At 54.3% G+C, this 22,098-nt stretch overlaps 1 protein-coding gene across 4 annotated transcripts; it reads right to left on the bottom strand.

The window, feature by feature from the left end:
* Window positions 1–2,887: 2,887 nt before the first annotated feature.
* TMEM240 (transmembrane protein 240) lies at window positions 2,888–22,043 on the bottom strand. 4 transcript variants are annotated; one of them, XM_074924825.1, is made up of 5 exons: window positions 21,839–22,043; window positions 20,907–21,198; window positions 20,564–20,670; window positions 8,708–8,916; window positions 2,888–5,586 (listed from the first exon to the last, which is right to left on the bottom strand). In XM_074924825.1, exons 2-5 carry the CDS (start codon window positions 20,961–20,963, stop codon window positions 5,438–5,440), a joined length of 522 nt encoding a protein of 173 aa, XP_074780926.1. In that variant the 5' UTR covers window positions 20,964–21,198; window positions 21,839–22,043; the 3' UTR covers window positions 2,888–5,437. The 4 variants fall into 4 exon arrangements, with proteins under 4 accessions (XP_074780926.1, XP_074780928.1, XP_074780930.1 ...); XM_074924827.1 differs by having other exon boundaries at window positions 20,564–20,705; window positions 21,839–22,042; XM_074924829.1 differs by lacking the exon at window positions 20,907–21,198 and having other exon boundaries at window positions 21,843–22,043.
* Window positions 22,044–22,098: the final 55 nt, after the last annotated feature.

Below are 22,098 nucleotides of genomic sequence, written 5' to 3'. Positions count from 1 at the left end.
TTTTTTTTTTTTCCCCCATGGCATATTTGAGATTGGAAAGGGCTGCTGGAGTTCATCTGGTCCCTTTGCTCAAGCATGGCCACCCAGAGCAGGCTGCCCAAGACCATGTCCAGCTGGCTTTTGACTGTCTCTAAAGATGGCAACTCCACAACTCCTCTGGCAACCTGTCCAAGTGCTTGGTCTCTCTCACAGTAAAAAAAGTGTTTCCTGATGTTCAAGCAGAACCTCCTGTGTTTCAGTTTGTGCCCATTGCCTCTGGTCCTGTCACTGGACATCACTGAAAAGAGCCTGGCTCCATCTTCTTTGCACCCTTCCTGCAGGTATTTATATACACTGATTCCCCTGAGCTTTCCCTTCTCTAGGCTGAATAGGCCCAGATCTCTTGGCCTTTCCTTCCTTAATCGTCTTAGTGGGTCTTTTTAGTGTTCTTTTTTTATCAGGGATTCTCTTCTCCCAGCTGAGTGCAGCTGGAAAATGAGGTAGAGTAGCAGTGAGAGTAACTAAAACCACCCCATCCTGCTGTGAACGCCTGGGACCTGCCTGCTGGGCTCCCTTCTGGGCTTTTACTGCTTGTTGGGCGGTGCTGCCAGATACTTCAGCCAGGATGGGCCAGTTGATGTGCCCCTGGCTGGCTCAAGGGCTAGCTGAGCAGTAAGAGGGCAGGATGGATGGATGGAATGCATCCCAGGAAACACCTTCCCAAACTGTTCCTCGAAGGGGAAGGGTCCTTCTCGTTGTGTCAGAGCAGCAGGCCAAAGAAGGCATGTGCAGTACCTGTGTCTATTCTGGGCTACTCCTGAAATCCTGAAATTTGGGCTCTTCCTTTCCTCTCAATCCTGAGGCCATGTGCAGCTCTGCCAGCCCCTCCCTGGCACAGCACCACTTCCACCTACGGTGAATTTGGCCTCCTCTCGCTTCTTCCTTCCCTGTGCCCATCCTGCTGCGAGCCACTGAATGTGGTGGAACAACAGATGCCAGATAGGAAGCAAAGTGGAGGAGACAACCAGTTCGACAGGGCTGCTCTTTAATGTGTGGCTCCCTTGAGAAGCAGGAAGGTGGTAAGAACAGAAAGAAGGTTGGCAGAGAATGTGTTCAGCTTTACGCTGCCTTCAGGGATCTCGCTGAGTGGCGAGGGGTTTATTCAGCAGCGCTGGTAAGTGGCTGCTTGAATTTAAGGAGCTATGGGTTGATACAAAGGATTTCCCAAGCCTCTGCTTTTCTCCAGCTGTCTTTCCACACCTCTCCTTTGCAGCAGATCCCGGGCACCAGCACCCAGCCAAGCCTGAGCCCCTCACACCAAAAATGGGGGCGAACGTTTCCAGTGCCAACCCCAGCTTTGAAGAACTGGCACATAGAGTTTTAAGCTCTGTGTCTGCTCTAAAAATAGCCCCTTCTGAGGCAGCACAAAATTCCCCCCACTATCTTAATCCTGCAGAAGCCTCCCTCAAAGCATCTGGTGGATGAGCATTAAGACACGGTGCACACTTCCCACTCCTTTGTCCCTACAGCGCTGCCACTGCAGACACAGCTGCCAGCTGCAAGCTTTGCCACCCCATGTTTTCTCTTCCACAGGTTCTGAGCGGTATCTTGCCTAGCCCTGACCTTGTTGTGTCAACTCCCTGATGCCAAAGTCACTTTCTCCCAACTGAACCCTTTTTTGTTTGAGGTTGTTGCTGGGTTTGGGTTGTGTTGTTGTTTCAATCTGTGGGTTTTTTTGGTTGTGATTTTTTTTTTTGGGAGGGGGGTGTGTGTGTGTGGAGACTGGATCAGAGGCAAGAGAACAACAAACAAGTCAACACTAGTACATCTCAGACAATTAAACAAGGAGAAAACACCCCCACAACCAGACAAAAGCAGAACGAACACATGCACAGGAGAAGAAGACAGCGCAACGGCGGACTTTGCAGACTTTACAGACAACTGAGCTGCGAGCAACAGTAGCAACCTCACTTGGACAGAGGAACAAGAGACCACGAAGTCAGACACTGTTGGTAAGGCTCCTGCCTGGAGCAGAGCCCGCTGAGGCGACAGGACAGGGACGAAAGTGCTGATGTCAGGCAGAGAGAGCAGGTGCTGCGTGGGGCAATAGGCTGGTACTGGGGTTCTGCGATACTCAACACACAGCTGCCTCTTCTACCTGCTGCTTCTCGGGGTGTGGGGGGGGGGGCTCGTAAGTGTGTTCCCCAGAGAGGAGACGTGGCAGACACTTGGCTGTTGGGAACAACAGTCGGTATTCGCACACCCCCATGGGTTAAACGGCACACGGGACCTGGGCTGCTGCTGTGCAGGGGGGGTCTCACCACTGCAGCCTTCCTTGGTGTGTGAGGCTCTGCAGGCCCAGCAACAGGCACGTCCTGAGCTCTGTTACGTAGGGTCAAATCTACAGGAGCTTCTTAGGCTCGGAGGAAAAAGGCATCTCACCCCAGCAGTCTGACCTCGCGTCTCTGTTTGAAATCACCCCTGCACAGAAGGCGCACCAGATCTCACGGCTCAGCAATAGGACCTGGAATTACTGCATGGGAAGGAACTTTGTCCCTTGTTTGTTAAGGATGAGCATCAAAGGCCTAGTCACTTCCCCAGGATTAATCCCACTGGTTTAGTGTGTGCTGGGACAAACCTTGCTCTATGAGGGTATTTCTGGTTTCCTTGGTTTTAAGACCAGTGAATTTTTCCCAGGAAATTTAATTGCACTGAGAGTATTGTTTTATCTTTTAACTAAGTGTAAACAGGAGATAGGCTCACAAGGTAATAGCTGCAAACACAGCAGATTAAAAAAAAAGTCTGTTCTTAATAGGTCTATGTACCATGTAGGACTTTTTTTTTTTTTTTTTTTTTTTTTTTTTCCTTCTTCCAGAGGCTCATATTCTTCTGAAATTCTGGTGGGGATCAGACTTAATCAGTGTGAGCCATCACTCCACTCTTTCCAGGTCTAAGTTTCATATTTAATGATATTTCAACTAAGGTTAGTTGCTCAGGCAGGGCAGAACCAGACTTTCAAGTCAGTCTGAGTTTAGTCACTGCCGTAAGTCGCTCTTGCGAGAGGCTCCAAGTGGAAAGATTATTTAAAGTGCTTTTCTCCCCCCATAACTAGTTCCAGCGACTCAGTATTTGTCCTTATCATGATGGAATTTTCTCCCCTGCAAAATGTTGTCCCATCTGAAGACACGTCCATGACATGTACCTGTTTCACAGTACCTATTCTTGGCTGTCAGTTAAGCATGTGCCGTCACCCAAGGGCAACCAGAACAGCTGTTTGGCCAGCTCTCAGCTGGCCCAGGCTGAGGAACACTCCACTGAAGTGAGCATCTTACACCACTCGAGGATGAGTCCGTATGGTCAAACGCACAAAGCTCATACAGTGAGGGAGCGTGCGAAGCCGTGTGCCTTGGAAAGGAGCTGCTTAAGGAAAAGTCCTTCTTTAGTTACTAACAGGTGGCTGCAGACATTCCAACCAGAGGAAGTCCTGAATGACAGAGTCAAGCAGAGGGAAGGATAGACCAGGCAATTATTTAGGCCCAGACAGAAACTGGGGCTCCAAGACAAGAGGCACTAGGGACTAGCAAAGGTAGGAATGGCAAGGAAACGGGTGTGTGTGGCTCTTGGGCAGCTCTGGGGCTTGTGAATAACTGAACTGATCCTGGGCATGGGAAACAATAGGGGGGAAAAGAAAAAAAAAGACACAAAAGCTGAACCAGGGAGGAAAAGAGCAGGGAGTCATGGTGTCCTTTTCCCTTCACAGACATTGCAATCAAACAAGAGGAGGCCACCGGCAGCGTCAAGGAATCCATAGACAAAAACAGCAGTTTCTGATAATATTCATCGTCCCTTTGTTCTGGATGTTTTTTCCCATTTAAGCACAAGCCCACTCAGTACAAAATGATGAATGAAGGAGAAATGATTAGGATTCAGGGCTACCACCTTAAATTCTTGGGGCTAGCTCGTGTCTCCCTCCCTTATTCCTCTCAACAAAAATCGCTCTCTCCCCCCTGCAGCTGGCAGGGCTGCTGCTGACCACAGCCCAGCACGTGCAAAAGCAGAGCACTCTGGGCCCATTTGCTTCACTCCCGCAGCAAAAAAATGACTTCTACTGGAATTGGATACCACTGTGCTGCCTGGGTGCACACGGGCTTTATCAACTCCTTTGGGCAGCTCTGGAAGTGAAGGAGGGCTCTGGCTCTGGAGGTTGGTTGCAGACACCTGAGAGCTGCCTCGAAACCCACAGCTGAGCTGTGACCAGGGGAAGCAAAGGCAAAACCGCGTTAGAGCATCCTCGTACCTTGGTTCAACCCATCATTAGGACGTTTGACTCTGTCGATGAGTTTGGCTTCAGGCCCACATCTCTCTGTGTTCCTCAAGCCAAGCCCAGGCTGCTGCTGAGGTGCTGTTCCAGCTCAGAGCAGTAACACAAGGAGAGAGGGGGCTGTTCACGTGCAGGAAGAGCGAGACTGTTACCCGCTGCCTTGTCGGTGTTTCTAGGGGGTATTAATCAGGGGGTCGGGCTCACCCTCTGAGAAGAAGAGGAGAGCAGCTCCTTTCCTCCCAGGCGAGGGTGGGGTTGATGCAGCAGGGGGGTATGATCAGGGTACAAGTCAGATCTAACACCGTTCAACTCGATACACTTCTCCTCTCCTAACAGGAGCAACTCCCCAGCATTAGTGAAGAGTAACGGCACTGGCTTCCACAAGGTCCCACCAGTACTAAGTGGCGAACACCAGCCAGCACCAGCCCTGTTACTGGGACTGATCCCTTCTTGTACTGTTCCCCTGGTACTAAGATTTCTTGGCTTGCTTAAGGCAGGTTTCAGCGTACAGCAATGCAAACAACAAATCAGTTATCTACCCCCAGGTCTTCCTTCCCCCACAGCAACTCCCAAACACATGAACCAAAGCAAAAGGGACACTGTGCCTCCAAAACCAGCTGGCAGCAGTCCCCATCCAAACCTGTGACCAGCCAAGCCATTCTAGCAACGGAAGGAACAGAGCAGAGCAAGACCAAGCCAACGGACCAAAGAAACGGGGGACTTGAGTTCTTGGATGAAAAACTCTGCAACTTCTTCATGTTGTCCCACCTCCATACCCTTGGCCAACATTCCCCATAGGGCAGCTGGATGTGCAGGACAGCCGTGAATGCCAGGAAAAGGGGGGGTTGAAAGTATAATGCAAATCTCTTTTTTCTCGTTTTTGTTTGTCTGCTTTTTTACATATATACACAAGTCTGACAATAAAATGTGGAACACAGTGCAATGTCTTGGCTGCGTAGCATCCAGGACTGGCTTAGTTGTGCATCGTGGTGTGCCACAGGGACACACAGGATGGGTAAGTAAAATTGTGTCCTCGGCTGGCTTCCACAGAGGAGCAAACTAGTAGCTGTTCCCCTGGAAGAAGAGCAAAGTCCTTTTTAAAACCTCACTGCAGTCTTTTGGAGGGGAAGACATTCCTCAGAGGTGCCGTGGGCTAGGGTGCCCGTTATGGTACAGCTTCTGTTTGATGTGCACCATGTTCCCAGTCGCCTCCTCGTACTGCCTGTGGTGACGTTTTCTGAACTCCTTTAAGTTACAGAATTTTGGAATCCATGACCAGGAATTGTCTGGAAGGCAGAAAGGAGAAGGAAGATATTACAGGAAGGGTGAGACCCACGTTCTCCTGCCTTGCCTAGCCCTGTTCCCGCCCTGCCCCACAGAAACGGGGCGCTAGGTACAGCCCTGGCAAGGCCACCCTTGCTCCCCAGCTCCTTCATGCCCTGTAGCCCCAGTGCTGCCCCCTCCTCCCCCAGACCCACAGCAGCCCCCCACCCCTCCGACAGCCCTGAGCAGACACCGGGACACACCTGGGTGCTGCCTGCCACAGGAATGGCTTGTGGGCAGCGAGGCACCGACCGGCCACGCTGACAGGGTGGGAGTTAGAAGAGGCAAACTCCAGCTTTCTGCTCTGGGTAGGAACCAGCTCCTCGGGACGAACCCTATCCTCCAGCCTGCCCTGTGCCTCACTCACACTCCAGATGTCGGGCCAGCACTACGGGCGAGACCCAGCAAAGGCAAGAACCTCACACAGATCTCTGCTCATCTCCACAGCGGACCAAGCTGCCAGGGACACAGCAGCACACAGGGCTGCGACCAGCCCCGTTCCATCCCGGCTCTTTTATTCTCCCTTCTGAAACATGGGCCAATTTCACACAACATCAGCACGAGCCCCTCTTTCCCCTCTCTGCCCCGCAGCATCATTTTTTTTAACCGGTGGTTCAGCTCTCAGCCCATGAACCTTTCCCTGTAGCAGTGCTTTGGCTGCCATGCAGTTTCAGGAGAACTTTGGGTCATCCCACCCAGAAATACACCTAGCCCAACCCCGCAGAGGAGAATTTGGAAGTCCCAAAGAACAATACCTTGTATAAACTGAACTATTGCAACTAGCATGTGACTACTCTGACCAGCACTGCAGCTACTATGAAGCACAATCTGATGTCTTGAGTTTCTGTAGAATATTTTCTATTTTAAGAAATCTCTTCCATGAGGAAGGAGCTATAGGTTATTCTAATAGGCCAAAATTTAAGCTGATCAGGCCACAGTGTGACACTGAGTCATTGCTAAGTGGTGCTCATGTTATTTCAGGGAGGGCTCTACATTCCATACCAGTACAGTATTTTGTATTACCCCTACCCCTATCTCTCATAGTCATAGGCACCAGTTCTTTCTTCAGAAGGAAATTTTAGCTTAGCTACTCATTCAACAAAGAAATAGGTCTCCTTTCCGCTCATTGCCTTTAAAATGACTGGATTTGCATAGATTTGAATGAATTGGAAATACCTAAAAGTTCAACATCCGTTGGTTTTTGCTCCAAATCCCCCAGTGATTTTTCAGCCTGTCTTCAGTGAAACGTGCTCAGCACAGCACACAAGGGCACTGTTTGCTCGCTGGGTAGAACAGTTCAATGCATGTAAAAAACCTTTCCTGGGAAGATCATGTCCTGTGGCACAGCAGATGCTGGAAACCTCACCTCTAGATCAGACAAGGAGGGCTGGCAGGGTCTCTTCTACCACACGTTTGATTGTGAGGACACAGGGTGGTTGTTAACAGAGCAGTGCAAGCACACAGCTATGGAACACCCAACCTGGCTCCCGTGTCGCTGGTGCAACACCACGAAGACACCACTAAGAGACAATGTCTCGGGGCAGAGGGGGTGTCAGCCGTCTGCATCCTGAAAGGGGCACTGCCCGGGCCTTCTAAGGGCAGAAAAAGCCGGGTGCAAGGTCATTCTGCGTTCATTTTCAGAAAAGATGTATCTGCGCAGTATATTGCACCACTGGCCAAGCCCTTCTTAAAGCCTTAGAATATGTATAAACAGGGAGAAGAGAAACAACAGAGAAAAGATTGTTCAGCTTAAATACTAAATTAATTTCTAGCGTTACCCTTAATTACTACAAATACAAATCTACACCGTATCCATTCCCAAGAAGGCAGGTTCGATGGCAATACCATGTCTGTAGCTCACGGCTCCATAACGAAAGGCAACAGCTCTGAAGAACAATATTGCTGTACTCCCTGCAGCATCTCCCCCAAGGATGGCTCCTGCCAGCCCTGCCGACTCCCCGAGCGCGGAGGAGATCACGGCCCCCGGTGCTCTGATCAAAGCCGGGTCTCACGGCCTCCAGCCTGGCTTGCTACCCTCGAGCTCCCTGGAAACTCTGACAGTCAGTCAGCCTTCTGCTTGGGAAACGACAGCACACAGCCTCAGGAGACTCCTGAGTCAGGAACTGCTCAAGCAGGCTGCTGGGGATTTGGGAAGACTAATGAGAAATTAATATCGTTTTGATCTGAGTTTTTAGAAAGAGACAGTCCACTTCCCTAATTAGAATTTCTTACAGGTTTACAGATAAATCTTTATCTTGCTCGCTCTCCTTTCCCTCCGAGCTGTAATTTAACAGACACCATCAGCGAGAGTTAGAGAGACTGAGATGTGTAGGTACAGTGATATGGAATTTCAGGTCATTCGCTATTTTAATAGTTTTCCTGTCTTTATTCCCCTCCAACACTTAAAGTCCATGGAATAATCCATGCTGAGAGAGCAAAGAGGGGCAAGAGAGGCTCTCTGAAGGAGATCTGTTAGTCCGGGATGCTAAGCTAACTGGTCCAAAGACTCACTCATATGGCTAACACTTTTCCCTGTGGGGCTACTGGAAAAGACTTGACACATCTGGAACAGCAACGAGGATGGGGAAACCTCAGCTGATGCATCCCTGACACAACACAGAGGTGTCTGTCATTGTCGTCACACTGACACAAGTTTACACAAACAACGAGAGGCTGCACTCCATCAGCATGTGCCTGGCTGCAAATTATATGCACAGAAAAATCCAGATTTCAGGGAAGTTTTGTCTGGCCTGAAAATAGTCTGCCCACATGTGCAGACATACAACCACCATCTGCCAGCCTGCCTACGGGTAAACATGTTGCTTTCCATCAAACACCCCTTTGCACCAACACATACTTTACACTTTCCAAAGCAGAGCCCTCAAGCCCAGGCTCCTCGGCTGGCTCCTTCCACACAAACATTCCTGCTGGTATAAAGAGAGCTGGGCCACGGCTGGTCAGGCCGGTGCCAAATCCACACGGGACAAACGCTGCGAGGCTGTTGGCCTCCTCCCTCTCCACCAGCCTCAGAGGACAGGGCGAGGGATTGAGGGAAGAGAAGGGAGCCCGTGGGGCTGCACTTACCATACCGTCGGCTAGTTCTCCAGGCTCGCACTGCATAATGGAGAACCCCATCCATCCACACCAGAAACCAGCTTATACAAAAGCCCAGCAAAAGTCCCAGCATCAGATCAATCTCTTGCTTGGTTACATTGTCAGTCACAAAGTAATTCTCCGAGGAGTCCACCACTGACTGATCCCCATCATATGGAATAACATAATGGACATGATGCCTGTTGCAGGGAACAGAAACAGGGAAAAGCATCAGTGGAGAAGAGCAGAGTACCTTTTCCATCCAGAACCTGCTCTTGTGGCCTGGGGCTGGTTTAACACCATTCCTTCGAGTTTCTACCAACATCCCTGGGAGCAGAAGTGCTGTCTTGGCTTTTTGTGCTTATGTCAGCAGAGGAGTTGGCAGAGAGCAAGGTAGGAAAGTACAGAAACCTGAACCCAAGCCTGGAGCTCGTGTCGCATTCCTGACACAGGCTCTCTGTGCCTAAATTCATCATCTGTAAAACGGAAGATAATATTAAGGGCAGCATGAGGCTGGAGTGGTCATCCCTGTCGCAGGCAGAGGCAATACCACAGCTCCTGGGAGTGCACAGAGGCTCAGAGTGCGCCCGTGTGGCCCTGCCAAGTGCTACCGTAACCTCCTGCCTCACAGGAGCTGGAGAAGTTCTCTGCTGTGCAGCACTGCCAGGGCCACCAGCCTCGTGGCACTTCTCTGGAGGTGTGATGTTCTGCTTAATGTCCCATCTCTCAGAGTAAAATGAGAATCGTCTCGTTCACAGATTAGAGCAGCGCGTGTTTACAGCCCCCAAGGAAGCACCTGAAAGCACGCCTTGAATTCATCCTCAGACAGGAGGTGGCAGAGACCCTGCGGAGTATCATCCCTGGACAAGTCCTGCAACCTCTAAAACCATCTCAAGTTCTCCTACCGCATGACTGGGGTGGGTTGGGGAGCAGCATCTCACCCTCCTCAAGGACCAGGCAGCAGTTACTGCCTGTGGCAGACGGCAAGAAACCTCTCCGAGCAGAGGAGCGGGCAGAAGCCTCCCCCCAGCACCCCGAATGCCACCTGGGGTGACTCTCACAGCTCCCTCCTGCAGCACTCTGCCTCAGGAAAGTCTCCCGGCCTGGTGCTGCAGCCTGCCTCCCACCTCATCCCACCCTCCATCTCTTCCTGGGGACGCGGCCAGAGGCTTGGCCTGACCTTGCATCATATCCAGTCTCCAAAAAAAAAAAAAAAAAAAAAAGAGCCATCAGCTTAGTGCTGTCCCCAAAGAGCCCAGCACAGAAGCGCAGCAGACGTGCTGCCTGCTGCCATGCACGGCGGCATGCAGCGGGGAGGGCTGCTGTGCCACGGGATGGAGGGGATGGAAAGGGATGCAGGACCCTGGAGCCCTCAGGCACTTACGTCTCCCTCAGGGGTCCTGGAGAGGCTGGCCCCATACCTTGTGCCAGAAGGACAAGTAGGTTCATTTGTGCAACGAGATGCTGGAGACCAAGCTTGGGATGATGCTGAACTGCTCGCAAGACCCTGGTTAACTTGGGAAAAGCAGGAAAATGGCAGGGATGGAGTGAGGGAGTTCTAAGTAGAAAAAAAAATAAGGCAAGGCTGTGGGGGCTGAATGGGAGGGGACCGGCTGTGACAGGTTTGGGGAGCATGTGGGATAGGAGGATCTCAGCTGACAGGGGATGCAGGATGCAAAGTAAAACTGGAAGCAAGCTGCTCTGGAGCCTCTGCACCGGCTTTAAACGGCTCTTAACCTTCCCCGAGAGCAGCCAGGAGCCAGGAGGCTGCCCGGGCTCTGTGCTTAGCCATCCTGCCTCCTCCCGCTGCTCGAGCAGGTGCTGTCGCCGCTGCCGGGGAGCCCAGGAAGGGGCAGGCAGGCAGGGCGAGGTGTGCTCGGCAGCCCCAGGTGCCCGCATCAGCCCCCGCCACAGTCCTGGCTCTGCAGCACAGACGCAGCCCCGGTGCCCCCAGCTCAAGGTCAGGGCACAGTTGCATGGGGTCCCCCCAGCATCGCCCACCCCCAGCAGCATCACCGACACTCACCGCCCTCCCACATCCACGGACCCAGCCCTGCTCCCACAAGCAGGAGAGGAGGCAATCGCTGGAGGCCTCTGAATATGCATGAGGTGCAGGTTGCTCAATAATCATGCCTGAGAAACGTCCAAATATTTACACAAACAAACCTCCACTCAAAGGAACCTACTGAAAACAGCCCTAATCTCAGCAATGACTTAATGGAGGCCACCTGCACCAGAGGCACCAGCTCCGGCAGATCAAGGCACGTAGGGCTGGGGTACAACCCGGCGCCGTGGCGCGTAGCGGGTGGAAAAGGCTGCGTGGATGGGAAGCCCATCCAGCCAGGCTCCTGCTGCCCAGCGCTGCTCCCCAGTCCCACTCAGCAAAGGCCCCAGTCCTAGGGACCACACTGGGCCAGTAACAACATCCAGGCCAGCTCTGCTGGCAGCTCAGCGCGACCTGAGGCTGAGGGCAGGCCCTGCTCATGCCTCCTCTTGCTGGTGGGTTTGTAACCAGAGACTTTTTTCCCTAGTTTGGCTAGAGAAAATCGATGGGGCGGAGGGTGTGTGAGGGAGGGCTCCCAAACAGGGAACTCTTAATCACGAATGGGAGGGCTCCCATGAATTTGATGAGCACTGCCCAGAAGCTCTGCAGAAGGGGAAAAGCAAGCCTCACACATAGCTGCCATGCTTCCCCAGCCACTGCCAGGGCTACCTGGCCCTTAACTTCCTTTTGCTTCTTGCAGTACAGAAACGGCCTAAGGGCTGAGTCCACAAACACCTTCAGAGACCTAGACTCCTTGAAATGATCAAGAACTGGAGTGCCTCAGCAGGAGCTGGTATGTACCTGCCTCCTCCGCATGGTGTCACAACCACGGGGCTAAAGCCTCCCCATGCAGAGCACCACTAGCACGGAGCCATCTCTGGGGCTGAGAGAAGCAAAACTTCACAGACACGTCAAGGGTAGACCCGTTCTGAGGAAGCAAGTGCAGAGCTCCCTCCTCACACGAGGTGGTTTTCACAGAGGGTCTCAGCCCTGTACCAGAAGAGAGTCCTGGAGTCCACTCCGCCCACTGCCAAACTTCCTCAGGAGCAGGGACGTGCCCGTAGCACTCACACGTGTGTGCGCACACACCCCCCTCCCCGTGCCGCACAGCCAGCACTGCAGTAACACGGGACACAGCACTCTCCTCACACGCTTCACAAGAGGCTTTTCCCACCGCACAGGCTGCTTTCTTCACAGCTCTTGTTCTCCGCTTGCAGGGCCTTGAGGGAAGGGACACAGTCACCTCTTCCCTGCCTTGTCCCTCTCCTCAGCGCAGGCTGACTCTGCACACTGCAGTGGGATCTCCTCCAGCTCTCCCAGCTCCCTGTAGTCATCACTGGGCTGAGTGGCACCTTGGGGGCAGCAGTAAGGGTCTGACACTCCTTCTGTGCTTGCAGCTCCCTTTCCGCGTGCAGGGGACTGTCCCCAGAGTCCAGACTCCGAGGTGAAGTCCCTGTTTCTGCCCTGTAGCTTCCATAAAATCACAGAATCACAGAAGGGTTGAGGTTGGAAAGGACCTCTGGAGGTCATCTGGTCCACCCCCAGCTCAAGCAGGGCCACCCAGAGCCAGTTGCCCAGGACCACGTTCATGTGGCACTGAAATATCGCCAAGGAGGGAGACCACAACCTCCCTCAGCACCCTGTGCCAGGGCTCGGTCACCCTCGCAGGGAAAAAGCGTTTCCTGCTGTTCAAGCAGAACCTCCTGGGTTTCCGTTTGTGCCCGTTGCCTCTGGTCCTGTCGCTGGCCCCACGGCAAAGAGCCCGGCTCTGCCTTTACACCCTCCCTTCGTGTATTTACGTACATCGATAAGGTCCCCCCTGAGCCTTCTTTTCTCCAGGCTCCACAGCACAATGAGTCAAGACCTCTGTAGGTCACACAGATCTCGAGGCTGCAGATGGAGTGGAACAGACAGAAAGGCAACGTTACCAGCTCTGGGGTGCAACTGAAGTTGTCAACAACTATTTTCAATACAACAGCTCTAATGTGGCTGCACCACCACCTCTGCAGAGCCACGAGCCATAAGGCGCCTCTCAGACAGATAATGGAGGGGGGAAGCTCCAGGAAAGGATGGCTGGTGGTACATTTTCTCACGTGTATGGGCCAGGCACACAAAGGGACCACTGGCCTCCAGCATCCCATAAGGAGGGATTCAGGCCCCGCAGCACCCCCGTGCCAGCCCTTTGGCTGCACAGCCTGAAGCACCGTGGAGAAAGGAGTCAGGCGGTCCTGTGAGCCACCAAATCGTCCAAAGACGATTCACACGAGGCAAAATTCAACAGAAAGCAAAAAACTTTTACCTCTCTGGATTTGGCAACTTCATTTCCCAAGTATCAGAAATCAAAGTTGGATCCCAAGTGCAAATGTCCTTAAAAGAAAAGCCTCCTGTCTCTAAAGCCCCCCAGGAAAGCACTTGGGGCCCTGCGCCACCACCTTCCAGGCAGCTTTTGGGAACCCTGAGTTCTCAGAGTCCTTCTACGCAGTGGAGATGCCAGCACTAGGTTTCCACTCTGCAGAGTTTTCTGGAAAGGGTTTAGCAAAGCTCAAGGAAGATTAATTTTTTCCTGGTAGTGCAACAGTTGGGAGATCTGGGCTGCAAGGATTTTTTTATGCTTTGTTTTGGCTTAACCAGATTGAGCAGTGGCACTGAGATGGGGAGGAGAACAGGGACAGACCCCCAGAAGTTTCCTGTTGCAGCTCAAGTCCTTGGGGACGTTACAGGACTGATTCAGAGACACTGGCACATCAGCACAGCACGTTATTAATAGTGTGCAAAGGTCCAGGGTCCCCACCGCATATCGAGGGAATTGGAAACTGGAACGTGGCCTGGATGGCTCTGGGGGCTGGATCCAGTGAGGGAACGTATCACCTCTAAGCTGAGCGTAACGTGGGTGCAGCAAGGCACCACCAGCTCCACGCCAGGCCACTTCCAGGGAGGACAGACCGTGCTGGAGACCAGGCTCTGGCGGGGCAGCTCCTCAGAGCAAACGCTTTTGACCAAACCTTGTTTTCAGAAATGTGGCCATCCAGAGGCTGACATAATCCCCCAGGCAGGGCCTGTTTCACCAAAGACCTGTGAGAAGAGATGAAAATCACCTTCAGCCTTGCACCACCTCAGCCAGCAGTCAGAGGCTGACGTGGGTGTGAGGACTCGGGGCTTCACAGCACCCTCAGCTGTGAGAGCTGTCACAAAGTCCATGTGGTCCTCAAAAGGTAAACCCATGTCCTGACCATATTTCTTTACAAGAAAAAAGATCTACCTAAGAACCCGAGGGCCAAATCCTGCGCAGTTCAAGCTGGTTTCAGTTGTCACAACATGTACCTACTAGGATAATCATGCACCACCTCCCTGCGTGTGCCCTGCACTTTCAGCCACACTCAACAGCCGTGGCCCTCCTTGATATGGCAGAGCTTCTACGGGAAGCAGATGTAATTGTAGGAAAAGAAAGGTAACCATGCTTCAGGCCAAAAACACCCTCAAAAGCGGGAGGGTCTGGAGATCACCAGCAGCTGTTCTCCTGACGCAAAGGAGAGACTGGATTTGCTGATCCATCCCCAGCTAGACAGCACCTGGCTCAGGTGAGAAGCTGAAGCTGCTGGGCAAAGGGAGCACAGTGTCTGTGTGCTGGAGCTGTAGGCACCCCTGTCCCCCTTCCCAGGCTTTGTGGCAAAGGGGGAAGCCCTCCTCTCCTCCCTCCCAGGGCAAGCAGTGCCGTGGCTGGAGCCGAGCCTCGGCCAGCACGGCGAGGAAGTTTTGCTACAGAGCTGCCCAAAGCGCTATTGTCCCTTCCAGTGACCTTGCGTGTGTGCTGGCTGCTGCAGCCAAAGCACAGCACGGGAGCTTTTAAAAAAGCACCGCGGAGCTGTCGTTTGAAATGCACAGAGCCCGTCACTGCCGCTACACTTTCCCCTTCCCCCTTGGCCGGGGATGTCTGCACCGGCTCGGCTTCCTTCAGAGCAGGTGTCAGTCTCAGTCGGTGGCAGACATGTCACATCTCCCAGGCTCACGTTGCAGCTCTCACAACCTGGCTGGAGCGGCCCATTCCCCATCTCCAGCAGGATTCGGGGGAGCATGGCTGAGTCTGCCTTGCCGGCCAGCCCCCCGGCACAGCCCCGCCAGGCTCACCCTCCACAGGGGCTGCAGCAGAGCCTCCGCGTTCTGCATCCCTGTCTGACCTTGCAGCCGCTCCCCAAACAGCCCAGCGCCTCTCAGAGGCATTCCCAGCAAAGCCAGTCTGCAGACTGGTGTGGGTGGCACCACTGCACGGGTGAAAACATCTCCCCGGGCCCCTTCGTGGTGTAGCAGCTACCAGAAGCCCAAGAAAGGCCCCGTGGTCTCTGGCACTGGGCAATGAGCACTCCCAGCCGGGTCCCAGCACAGCCACAGAGGATCTGGGGACAGAGGGATTTAATGGTATTTTCCAGAGTGGCTGGGAAAGGAGGAAACGGAGCAAAAAATGTATTCTCTGTGTACCTCCTGACAGCAGTGCTCTAACGTGGGACTTTGGCCTGTCCCTCCTCCGAGCGCAGAGAGAAGCATTTGGCCCCTCACAAACAGAACCCAGCGAGCAGCATTATTCAAACCCACGCTGCCACAAGACAACCCTGCTCCAGCACCACCAGCCATCCCCCTGGTCACTGGTGCTGGCAGTGACCCCAGCACCAGGGCAGAGCCCCAGCCAGCAGCCACCTCACCCATGCCCACCCCGTGCCCAGCCGCTCTCCCAGGAAGCAGCCCATCGTGCTGCAGGGTCTCCACGCACCAGGAGAGCTCCAGCATCGCCCTGCCACGAGCCTTTCCCTCCTGGATCAGAGCCCAGTGAAAGCACGCATCCCTCGGACAGGAAGAGCTGACTTGAGGGTTGGCCAGGCCCCCAGCTCTGCTGCAGGGTATTGGCATCCAGGTGAGGCTGACAGTCCTTTCTAACCCTGCTCATGGGGGGAGACTTTGCCTGGGAGGGACAGACTCACCCAAGGTCACTCAGAAGGTCAGTGGCAAGAAGAATTCATGCCAGAGTGCCTGAGGTCCCTGTCCTTTACCAGACGGGGGCTTTTACACACCCCCGCCAGGCTGTTTTGACGGGTCCTTGCTCCGTGCAGGTGTCATCCGTTCTCTCCAACACACCCTGCCTCCACCGACGCCCTTTGGTGTTTTTCCTTTGCATGACATCACCCAGCTCCTGATCTGCTGCCAGCTCTGCTTCCAGAGAGGACCCTTTACTGGCTGGGACAGACACATTCGGGCCAGGGCAGTGCTGCACTTCTGCTGTCCTCCATAGCCCTGCTCTCCCTCGGGCACAGGCACCTCCCAAGGAGGTAGGACCAGAGGGGCTGGGCTGCCTGCATGCCAACAGGCCCCAACACAGTGATTTGGACAGCCTGAGTATCTCCACACGCCGAGGACAGAGTGCCAAGCTCCCCCAGGAATCTGCTCCAGCAGGCACATTCCTGCACAGCATCGACAGGAGCCAGCAGGAGTGTAAATGTGGCTGTCACCCCTCCTTCCTCCAGCAAGAAGGCAGATGTTAAGAGAGGAACAGTCCCTGTCATACCAGGCGTGCGGGTGCAGGCTCAGTATCAGCGCCAGGTGCCAGGGCCAGCCCCGTCTCTCTGCTGATGTTCTCACTCCGTGCACCACCGCTACACCAGCTTCCCTTCCCCAGCTACTGGCAGGGCTGTTTTCCCACTGAACAGCTGTAGATGCACTTTGGGTGGCCTCGGGGGCTCTGGCAGCTTTGCCCTCCTTGGCTCTAGCGCTGTCAGCAGGGCAGCGAGTGGGAAAGCACAGCCCAGCCTGGCAGCACAGATGGGTACGTCTGTCTGCCCCCCCCCAGCCCACAGGACCGTCCCTGTCCGCTCTCAGAGCAGGACCCCTCCTGCAGCAAAGGGACTGTCCAGCCCAGGCTCACTCAGACTGAAAAAAGCGTCTCGGTGGGGGTTGCCACAAATATACATCAGCCTTGACAACCTGTTTCTTCACACTGGGCGGGAGAGGAGGACAGCTTGCTTGAGCAGCTCCAGACACGTTCCCTCCCAGCGCCGCTCGGCCAGCCAGCCATGGGCTCCGGTCCCTGCCCCACAGGCAGTGGCTGAAGCCTTTGCACAGCACAACCTTCACGAACCCCCTCTCCGTTCTCCTGTGTCCAGCAAGAGACCCCCAACTCACTTCTGGCACCACCCAAAAAGCCCCTGCCAGGGCCCAGCAGAGCGAGGTCACTCTCAGCTCAACAGATTGCTGCCTTGCTCCTGACAAAGTGATAAGCATCAGCTTCAGCCCCAAATAGCCCCGGTAACCCTGACCCCCCCCGGGATGTGCACAGCAAGATCAGCCCCAGCAGTGCCAAGTGCCCAGCGTTCAGCAGTGTCTGAAGACGAGGCTGGTTTTCTTCCCCAGATGTCTTGACCCCAGTGACTCTCCCCAATCACTGCTAACACACCGAGCGCTTCGGGACATGGGAAAAAAAGTATAGTCCCCAGCTGCAGGAAATGAGGCCCTCTCCAGAAGGCAAAGGCATTTCAGGAAGAAGCAGGCAGCGTGCCATACGTTAGCACTCCCTTTCACTTGTCCTGGGACCTTCTAGCTTGGCCCAGTCTCCCATGGAGAGGGGAACAGGCAGAGTCCAGGGAAAGACACGTCACGGCCCATGAGGAGAGACCCCAGCGAGAGCCTCCATGCAACCTGAAGAGCTCTTTGAGCCAGCACAGTCTGCCCTCCTGGCCATGCACCCAGGCGATGCTGACCATCCTGGAGCCACCAAAATGTGGGCAGAGCCTGGGGCACCCCTGGCTACAGCTCATGCCCTTTCCCACAAAGTGTGGCCAGAAACTAGTGAGGAGAGGGAGCTGGAAACATGGCCAGGCCCCCGTCCCACTGCCAAGGGAGCAGGGATCTGGGCTGTGGATGCACTAATGACACACATCTGCCTGCTGCGGCCTGAGCCAGGAGCCAAACGCCCAGGGCTGCCTGGAGCCTTCCCAATCTTCTGGCTGGGAAGGGCAACTGAGCACCAAAGAGCGGCAGGGACAGCCAAGGGCTGAAGTCTGGGCTTTTTCCCTGGAGCCATGCAGGGACGAGGTGGGACAGAGGCCTGGGAGGGGCAGAGCACAGAGCTCCAGATCCCCTGGCACCTGAGACACACACAGTCAGCCCTCGCTGCCCACAGCCCCCACCAGCAAGGCAACAGTCCCCAGCCCCTCGCACTGACATAAACTCAGTGCGGGTTCTGATTCCCGCTGGAGAGCACAGCCTGCTCTGCACTGGATGCCCAAGGCCACGTACTCACAGTCCAGCCTGGGGTGCTTGGACATGGTAAACCTTTCCTGGGGAAGGAGTCCACTCTGATACCCCGAGGAAGGATGCAACCAGGATAGGAGAGTGGAAGGAAAACATTTCAGAATTAATTAGCTGGTGTGACTGACACTACAACCGAGGCTAGGGCAGGAGGGAAAAAGTCATCACAGCAGCTCAGCCTATTGCACATAATTCATTCCATTTCCTCCTTCCCTTCCATTTCTGCAACATTTACTGATTTTCCCCATTCCTCCCTGCAACGCTGCACTCCGTTCCCTCCTCCAAGGACTCCTTCTGGTTATCGGCAAATTAAGTCCTTTATCAATCCCTGGTGCCACTGTTCACAACACGCTCCAGGATGCGGCCTTGCCTAGCGCGAGGCAGAACTGCGTATGGCTCGTGCTCTGAAGGCCTGCACTCAGAGCACTTGGACAGCTGACAGAAAAAAAAAAGGCTGAGGCACATTCAGCATCACCTGCTTTTTAAATCAGAGAACTCGGAACACCAGCATTCAGGCAGCAGGTCAGAGCTCACGGTAAGGATCACAGACCAAACCTTAGCATCAGGCCAAAGTGCCATAGCATAGAGATGGTTTGTGCAAGCGTCTCCCACTGCAGAGCATGAACACGTTGAAACCAGTGCCCGTGCACAAGAGCCCGTGCCCAGGAGTGGAAACTGGTATGCTACTTCTGTTGGCAGGAGCCATTGCTGCTACATACCAAAGGGAACTGGTAAGCTTCTGCTTTTTGTGTCCTCTCAGATCCGTGCTTGACAATTTGGAAGCTGTTTTGTGCACTTTCTAAGAAATGACCTAACTATGTCTGGGGAGAGTGCCATGGCTAATTTATCTGCCTCAACAGCATCTCTGCAGACATACAGTTAGAGAAGAGAGGAGGGCCCCTGCCACCTCCTCAGACTTGGGCAGAAGGGACATTGCCAACACCACCAGTGAGAGCTGACACTCCTCAGTCGCTCCAGACGATGTTAAAGTCTATTACTGGCAGCCAATTTTCACCACCACTGAACACAGCTCTGACAAGTAAAAAGAAAAATTGGTTGAAGGGGCAGAGGAAAACTCTTAAACTAGTGAAAAACATCAAGACGACTCAAAAAAAATTACCCAAGAAAAAGCTAATCTCTGCCAAAAAAAGCAAAAGAGACTGTGGATGTTTCTTGTTCAGTCTTCCCAATTGACCTTAACAGAGAGGTGCCCGAGGTGCCAGGTATTTAGGGTCTGCTCACTGGATCGCTCAGGGCCTGGCTCCATTTGGCCCTGGAGGTGCTGCTTGAGGATTCTTCCCTGTTCTGTCACAGGACTCTGAGGAGGAACCGTGGGGAGAAAGGTAACGATCACCTTCGGTGAATGGAGCAGAGCAGAAGGGCAAAGCAGTTTCCCTCCATCCCGCTGTGCACATCCCAGTTTCAGCTTAGCTCCCACCCCAGGGACACCAGAGAGATGCGATGCCTGGGGGCAGCTGGTTCCAGGGGCAGCTCAGAGAGGAGCAAAGCTCAATCTAAATGTTGGCTGTGGCAGGGGAGGGCCCCCCCAGCACATCCTTCAGCTGGCACAGCCTCATGCTGCTTTACTCCCCCCCCAGACAAGAAACTCTCCAGCAGGCAGGGAGTAACCAGGCCCGGGAGGGGAACAAGGCCTCTAGGAGTGCAGGATAAGGATTCCCGACAACAGTCCCATAGAGAAGAGAGAAATTCACCTCCCCAAATCTCAGTCCCCAGGCTCTAACACAGCAAGCAGCCGAAGCCCAGCTGTGAGCTGAGCACCTCAGAGATCACACAGGACACAAGAAGCGCGACGTTGTGTAGGAGAATTAAGCTCTGCCAAACAGCCATAGAGAGAGGCAGGTGTCTGTCCAGTCATAAACTTGTACACAGAAAAGGTGTTAGTCCTGGCACAGAATCCATCCCGACGCTCTCGGCTTACTAAAGGCTTCACAAAAGCACAGACCAGCTACCTCGGTGTGCTCCGTCCAGCATCGTTACAACTCTCGGGAGAAAAGTCACAGAGCATTAAAAGCTGATCAAAGGTTACAAAGCCTCAAAGCGATGCTGTCCTAGACAGCAACACTCCTTCCTGGACACAGATCCGCTCGGTTCTCCAAACCCCATTTCGTTTAAGCCACGCAACCACCAACTGCAACACCCAGACCACAAACACGGCGAGAAACAACACAGCCCGGTGACAACAAAGGCAAAATGACAAGCGTTTAAATGAAAGTTACTCACTTTCCCGGGGCTCGCAGATGCACATACACAAGCATGCACACAAAGGAGAATAGACTTCCAGGCCCACAGAAAACTCTTCTTCCGGAAAACCAAAACCCCCCCGTGTTCATGCAGGAGCTGCTGAGGAAGGTGAGACACAGCCAGAATGCAAAAATGGTAGTCCAGCCAGCAGCACCCCGCCGCTGGCCACCACCTCTCTGTGCCTTTCCAGTGAGATGAGGTGGGAAGGGGTTGGGGGGAGAGGTGAGAGAGATCCGATGCAGGTAACTTACCTTCCACAGTTGCAGTGACAAACTCGGTCTTCCCCTCTCAGATGCGGTAAGATGTAATTGTGAAATCTGTCCAACAACGCATTCATGTCCATCAAGCAAGCTATTGCCTGTAAGAGCCCATAACCAAGGCATCTGGTCAACTCTGGATGATGGAATAAAACATTGACTCTAGTTTGATTGCCAAAGACTGAAGCAGTCACAAAGAAAATAATCTTTGGTGTTTCACGGGGCGCACACACATGCACACACACGCATACACACACCGGGGTGCACAGGCTGAGGGGCAGTGTGGGGGGGGGGGGGGGGGGGAATGGAGGGGAGGGAAAAAAGCAAAATCTCTTACCATAACGATAGAGGCGCCCAGGATCATGAAAATCATGGTGTTTGCATTCATGGACATCAATAGGGAATTGCCAGCGGTCGGGTCCGTCCGCCCCCGGGCCGCGGACAGCGAGCGGCGGCCGCGCTATTCCGCAGAGCTCGGCCCGGGGCGCATCGCGCTCAGCGCCCGCAGGCTGCGGTGCGGCGCGGCGGGGGGCGGCGGGGCACCCCCCGCACACACACACACACGCACTCCCCCCGTGCCGGGGATGCCTCGGGCTCCCTTGCCCTGCCCCTTTTATTTTTTTATTTTTCTAGGACAAACGTGACAGGTAAAAAAAAAAAAAAAAAAAAAAAGATAATTTAAAAAAAAAAAAAAATCTCTCTATCTCCCCTTCCTCCGGCCTCTCCCCGGCCTCCGCCGAAGGAGGTGCGCCACGTCTCCGGGAGCGGGCACACACCGCCACAAGCACAGCCCTTCATGCAGCAACTGGAAAGCGAGCCAGCCAAAACCGGGGGGGTGGGGGGGATGGCTGGGGGAGGAGGAGGCAAGCTGCAAAAATCACCCAGTCCGGGGGAGCCTCATTGCATCCTCTTCCCCGACATCACCCCCCTCCCGATCGGTGCGAAAAAACAGAGAAAAAATAAAACAAAACAAAAAAACCCAAAAAAACAAACCCACCCAACCATATCCCAAACCACCACCATCACCCCCACACACACCAAAAAAAAAAAAAAAAAAAAAAAAAAAAAAAATTAAAAATCCCCCCTCCCCTCCCGGCTCGGGGCTGCGTGTCCCCGCTGCCCGGCTCCGTGCTGGAAGCCCCCGGCCCAGCCCCTCCCGGGCCCGGGTGGCTCCGCGCCGCCGGCTCCGCGGCCGGGGGGGATGCGGGATGCAGCGGGGAGATGCGCCCAGGCAGAGCCGGCCGCCCCCTCCCCACCCCGGGCATTTACCTACGTGGGGACGTGCTGCTGCTCCGAGCGCGGCTCATTGCGAGCGGCAGCAGCGCTGCGGCCCGGCCCTTGCGGGGCTTCCCCCCGCCTCGCAGCTTTCCCCCAGCCGAGCCCCGGCAGCGGCGCTTGACCGCCTTTGGAATCCCACACGCCATCCTCACCCCGCCCTTCCTCCCGCCCGGGGTCGGAGACGTCTTCCTCGCATCCCGGAGGGGCCACGGGCACAGCCGGCACCCCCCCGCGCCCCAACACACACACAC

This window comes from Athene noctua, chromosome 22 (assembly GCF_965140245.1).
Source record: "Athene noctua chromosome 22, bAthNoc1.hap1.1, whole genome shotgun sequence".
In the NCBI taxonomy this organism is placed as follows: Eukaryota; Metazoa; Chordata; class Aves; order Strigiformes; family Strigidae; genus Athene; species Athene noctua.
The sequence above is the reverse complement of the archived record's forward strand: the minus strand, read 5'-3'. Positions and strand labels throughout refer to the sequence as shown.